The sequence below is a fragment of the Leptodactylus fuscus genome, chromosome 1 (assembly GCF_031893055.1).
Source record: "Leptodactylus fuscus isolate aLepFus1 chromosome 1, aLepFus1.hap2, whole genome shotgun sequence".
Classification (NCBI taxonomy): Eukaryota; Metazoa; Chordata; class Amphibia; order Anura; family Leptodactylidae; genus Leptodactylus; species Leptodactylus fuscus.
Window position 1 is genome coordinate 216881462 of NC_134265.1, and position 6000 is coordinate 216887461.

General features: G+C 39.7%; 1 protein-coding gene across 1 annotated transcript in view; it reads left to right on the plus strand.

Annotated features, from left to right (window-relative positions):
• ZAP70 (zeta chain of T cell receptor associated protein kinase 70) overlaps positions 1-1719 on the plus strand; it is a 94963-nt gene extending 93244 nt beyond the window's left edge. Inside the window, exon 12 of the mRNA XM_075281895.1 lies at positions 1602-1719. Within this exon, the coding sequence (XP_075137996.1) occupies positions 1602-1719 (118 nt within the window). The remainder of the gene's footprint in view (positions 1-1601) is intronic.
• The last annotated feature ends 4281 nt before the right edge of the window (positions 1720-6000 follow it).

Sequence of the window (6000 nt, forward strand, 5' to 3'; positions counted from 1 at the left end):
GTGTGAATGAGCCCTTACATCGGCGAGTACCAGCAGCTCACCATCAGAGCTACGCTGGGAACTGCAGTTATCACTCCACTCATTTATTTTTTTGTTTTTGAACTGACTTTACCCCTCACAACACTAACTAGGATACAGGGTAGTCAGTGCATAGCTCCTGATGAACCTGTCAATACAGGGGAAACGCGTTGAAAAAGAACATCGAGAGCATTTTAAGCATCCACTATTTGATTAGTTCAGCTACTTGTCAATAGGGCTAAGAGAGGAGCAGCAGGATTCATCGGCCCGTTGGCTCTATTTAGAATACCACGACAAGGAACTTGAACATACCGCTTGTTTCTTTAGCTGGCACTGACCCAACCACGGGGAATTCACATATATATCATAGTGGCAGTGGGACATTTTATATCTATTTGGCATTGGGGTAGACTATACTGTGAATTCGGCACCCCAGTTTTCATACATTGTATAGTCCAACATTGGGGCAGAATGACTCCAAATAGGACTTTTAGTGTATAGTCAGTATCCTAGTTTGCTGATTGCTGTAGCTTAATATACAGTACTCACCTGGAGGAGAGGCTGTCATCTTACTACTCTCTCTGGATGATATTGCTGTAGACACTTACGGCATCCAACTTTTAGAATTGATGTTTCAACGTCTCCTTAGTATCACTTCCGACTTTGTATTGTTTTTTTAACAAAATATATTAAAAGTTGTTTTATTATTAAATTGGAAGAATACCGTGTTCTATTGGATATTAGTTTCTGACAGTAGTAGACCTCTGTAGCTTCATACAGTATAATGTCCCCATTAGTACCCCATATTGTATAATGTCTCCCATTAGTGTACCCATAAAGTATAATGTCTCTATATAGTGTAATAACCCCCATCATCGCCCCATACATTATGTCTTCCCCCAGTTTTGTCCTCCAGCAGTTTTTTTTTTTTTAACAATCATGTTGGTAGGACCAGGGAGAACTCGCTGTATCCCACCCCTGCTTATGAGGTTCCTCAGTATGTAAACCATAATATTTTGAACCTAAACGTTCAAATAACTTTTCCTTTTCTGACCGGATATGTCATATTAATAAACACAATATACTTTATTAATACATTTCATCTCTCTTCTGTGAAATTGTGCTTGTCTTTATTTCACTATTGAAAGCTGAACTCTGTACTTCTCACAGGAGAAGGGAGGGACAGTCTTGTGTGCAATAAAGGGAAGTTTTTACAAATGATTATATCTCAGGAAATAATATAGGAAGAACAATTGCGTAACTAGGAGTGGCGGGGCCCCGTGGCGAGCTTTTGACATGTGCCCCTCCCTCCCCGCATTCCTGCGCACTTTATTATGCTTGATAGTGGCCCCTGCCCCGATGCCTGTATGGAGCGTGGACAGGTAATTTCCTGGTGGTCAAGCATGCAAGTGTTCTTATAGAGATAGCAGGTGCCAGACACTACTATCGCCTGTGTCATATATGCCAAGTTCTAGTCCCAAAATGTGTTAAAAATCCAACTGAAACTTAATTGAATTATTCCTGAATTGTACTTTGTGTCATAATTGTATTCAGTTTCATAATGTTAAATTGTTTTTATACAGGATGGAAGATCGCCCAAATTTTGAGAACGTGGAATCTCGTATGAGAATTTATTATTACAGCGTTGCTAACAAGACTGAAGAGTCAGCTACACCTGAGGCCACAGAAAAGAAAATATAAGATGTGATTCTTCATGTTTGGAACAGAATATTCAAGCCTATGTGCCTCCAAAATATTGCTGCCGTATTGTGGGACTGTTAAAATAAAATAGCTAATGAAGACTACGGGACTACTCCTATTGTATCATTTTAACTGTATTTAAACATCTTAACTCACATAACAGAAACTATATATTCTTCATTGGTTTTCCCAATGAAATAATTAATAAGATTACAGTTGTTTTTGCTGATGAGGCCGGGAGCCATTAAATACAAATAATATATGAATAGAGAGTTCTGTGCTTTGGTCAAACTCTAATTCCTAGATGGGTCCCGTGACAATAAGCTAGTTGCAGAGAATCCCTTTGCTCACACCTTCAACAAACGGATGTATATTTAAAACTGACCCTTCACCACCTCCATCAATTCAAGTTTTTTTGCATCTGTTAATAGGTGCCACTGGTTCCAGCACAGTTTCTCTAGCAGCCACCATCCTCAAGCAACATGCATAATTAGTTTTGGTGCCTGACATGCTATTTAAGCTCTGTATTGTCTGGAGCTCTGAATCACACACCCCCCCCTGCTCCTATCAGAGGCATAAAGTGTCATAATGACACCACTTATCTGCTCCTGCCTGAAAACAACCTCTTAATAGTACAGTGCCTTATCAGACACCAAAACTAACAGCACTGATTGCTCAGGAATGGTGTGGGCTAGGCAAAAAACTGTTCCAGAATTGGTGGAGAAGCGGCTATTGAAATAGGTCTACCCATTTCACTGTTTCAGCAATCTGCCTGCAGTTTCTTCTTCTAACTTCCTATTTCCCACTCCCTCCCGCTGAACAGGTTACTGGGGTATCATAATACTTATGCAGATCAGATAATATGCACATACTTCTAGAGAATGGACTTATTGTTATCTGTGTATTTACATAGAGAGATAACAGTCTCGATTTTATCAGCAAACTGCAATTAGCTGAACGGATTGTTCTGCAGGCAAGAGCAGTGAGCGACATCACATATCCTATAGATCCGTGGTTATAGCAACACTGTGTAAACAATAGAAGGAATAAGTTCACACAGCAGGCAAACAAAGCAACATTTCTAAAGCAATATACTGTATTTAGGAAAAGTCTTCCTAAAGTCTTACATAAACTACCAGTAAAGATAGGATCCTTGAGCTGGGACAACCCCTTTAAATAACGTGCAGAGTGCGGCTTGTTGGATGTGGTGAAAGCTTTTCTTTAAAGGGGTTTTCCCATCTCACTGAAGCGAGAATTTCCAAGAAAATGGGTTTTCTTGACTGGACAATCTCATTAATTTCATCTATGATGCTTTATCAAATAACTGCTGTAAGTGTTCACACAGACATACATGTGAAGATTTCATGGTATGGTAAACTGCACAGTAAGCCTATGGCTATAGGAGAACTTAACAGAAAAAAGGACATATGAATATTTTGACTTGCTTGTTCATAGAGGAAAAACTCCAAGACATGGCCTCCTTCACTTGAATGGGGTTGTGACACAGTTCCATGCATAGCCAATGGCTGGGATCATCACTAGTGCACAAAATGAATGTTTTAGGGGATAGAGTGCTAAACCAACAAGCTCTTCATTTTCATGATATGTCATCAATTTATCATATATGCCATCACTAAGATTTTTTATTATTTTATTTTTCCATTAATGTAGGAGTGCTTGTATTTCTGTATTATGAATAAAACATATCTGTTAACTTTTTACTTTTGTAATGTGGATGATAAAACAGCAATTCCTCCAATGTTTCTTGTGGTTTACACTACTCACCTTTAGGAATAGAAATACTAATTTGGCAATAAACCCCGCATCATGTCAGTAGGCTTATTAACTGAGTCGTGCATGATGTTAAGGGGGCTGTCCCTAGGGGGCAGCATACAGAGGCACTGTTCTCCTAATTACATCCTGGAGAATAGATTTGCATATTTTATAGAGGAAGAAGGTGCTTTTCCCTCTTTGCACAGTGAATACAGATGGGAGTAGTTGATTCTCCTCCCAGCACCTCTGCTAACCTCATACCTCCGAACCCTCCTGAAGTTCAGGTCCTTTTCTGGTCGTGGGAAGTTTGTCTTGGTTTCAACTCATCTGTGCTCAGAGAGAATGGAGATGAATTGAAACCAGGAAAGGCAAATAAAAAAACAGCAATGCGTTCCGCAATGTGGGGCCTTAGCCTAATGCTAATTTCCCATGTAGTAAAACGCAACATTCCACTTTTTCCTGCAGCATTTTTCTGTGTTTTTCTCTGCACTTGTTCTTGTCTTATTAAATATGTAGGAAAAACGTTCCGCAGCTATATGTAACACCCACATTTTTGAGAATGCAGCCTTTATTTACTTTGGTGGTCCTGTAAAACGCTACATCATCTTTCTGTTGCATCTCTGTGGCTGGAAATGTAAAAGCTTTCTGCAATGTGGGGCCTAAAACACCATTGTTCACTGAAACAAGAATAGAGTTTATTAAAATTTGCCTTTCTTGCCAGAAATGCATTTTTCAATCGGAATGGGGGATAGTGCTTTGTAAACCCAGCCTTATTCACCTATGTAGCAGTAGCATTCAGTATGCATTTCACCTTACGCTAACAACCATTATATTAAAACCATTTGGTTTAATGGCTTTGCATTAATAAACAGCACATTTCTGCGGTTACAAACTGCATGCGGTTCTCCAGTAAAGAAAGGTTGTGTAACCTAAACATAACAGCCCTAGAAGCAGAAAAGATTTAGGCAGTATTATTTAGTATGTTTTGCTGCCAAACCTTCAGGCTAGGTTCACATCTGCGCAGGGACTCCAAAGGCTAAAACAGAGGTCACCCTTGGACACCAACAGACCCAATTATAGAGCATACAGGACTTATCTCTCTGCCTATTTCTGCGACAGAGTGTCCAACGGTTGTAAACTTGTGAGTATTATTCACCATATCACTGTGCACTCTACAGCAAAATATCAGAATCTGTATCTAAACTTGAATAAAAAAAATAACCTTGCATAGTGAAAATTATATTCTTATGTAAGACCCTATTTAATTTGCATGAACAAAATTTGTTGGTGCACACAATATATACAATTGTGTATATATGTGTGGTATATATGAATTCCTCTCATCTTGGAGTTTTTTGAAAAATACATTTTTGCAGCAAGGGATTGCTTGAGCTGCACTTTAGTGGCAAATTTGAATTTTTGTGCAATTTTTGCTTGTCATTTCTGTTTGCTGCAAAGTTGCATAATAGTGCTTGTACTGTATATATGAAAAATTAAGTTTTGTTTTTATATATGGTTTGCTGTGCGATCTCAGAAAAGTTAGATTTTTGGTATCACAACCTCAGTTTACTATATGCAGTTTAGATTTTTTAACATTAGTGAAGAACAGCAATGCTTGTCTTCCGTATCTGTGTTGTTGTTTTGAGAGTCTGAGCTCTTGTAGTTAACATTTGCTATATATATATATATATATATATATATATATATATATATACACTCACCGGCCACTTTATTAGGTACACCTGTCCAACTGCTCGTTAACACTTAATTTCTAATCAGCCAATCACATGGCGGCAACTCAGTGCATTTAGGCATGTAGACATGGTCAAGACAATCTCCTGCAGTTCAAACCGAGCATCAGTATGGGGAAGAAAGGTGATTTGAGTGCCTTTGAACGTGGCATGGTTGTTGGTGCCAGAAGGGCTGGTCTGAGTATTTCAGAAACTGCTGATCTACTGGGATTTTCACGCACAACCATCTCTAGGGTTTACAGAGAATGGTCCGAAAAAGAAAAAACATCCAGTGAGCGGCAGCTCTGTGGACGGAAATGCGTTGTTGATGCCAGAGGTCAGAGGAGAATGGCCAGACTGGTTCGAGCTGATAGAAAGGCAACAGTGACTCAAATAGCCACCCGTTACAACCAAGGTAGCCAGAAGAGCATCTCTGAACGCACAGTACGTCGAACTTTGAGGCAGATGGGCTACAGCAGCAGAAGACCACACCGGGTGCCACTCCTTTCAGCTAAGAACAGGAAACTGAGGCTACAATTTGCACAAGCTCATCGAAATTGGACAATTGAAGATTGGAAAAACGTTGCCTGGTCTGATGAGTCTCGATTTCTGCTGCGACATTCGGATGGTAGGGTCAGAATTTGGCGTCAACAACATGAAAGCATGGATCCATCCTGCCTTGTATCAACGGTTCAGGCTGGTGGTGGTGGTGTCATGGTGTGAGGAATATTTTCTTGGCACTCTTTGGGCCCCTTGGTACCAATTGAGCATCGTTGCA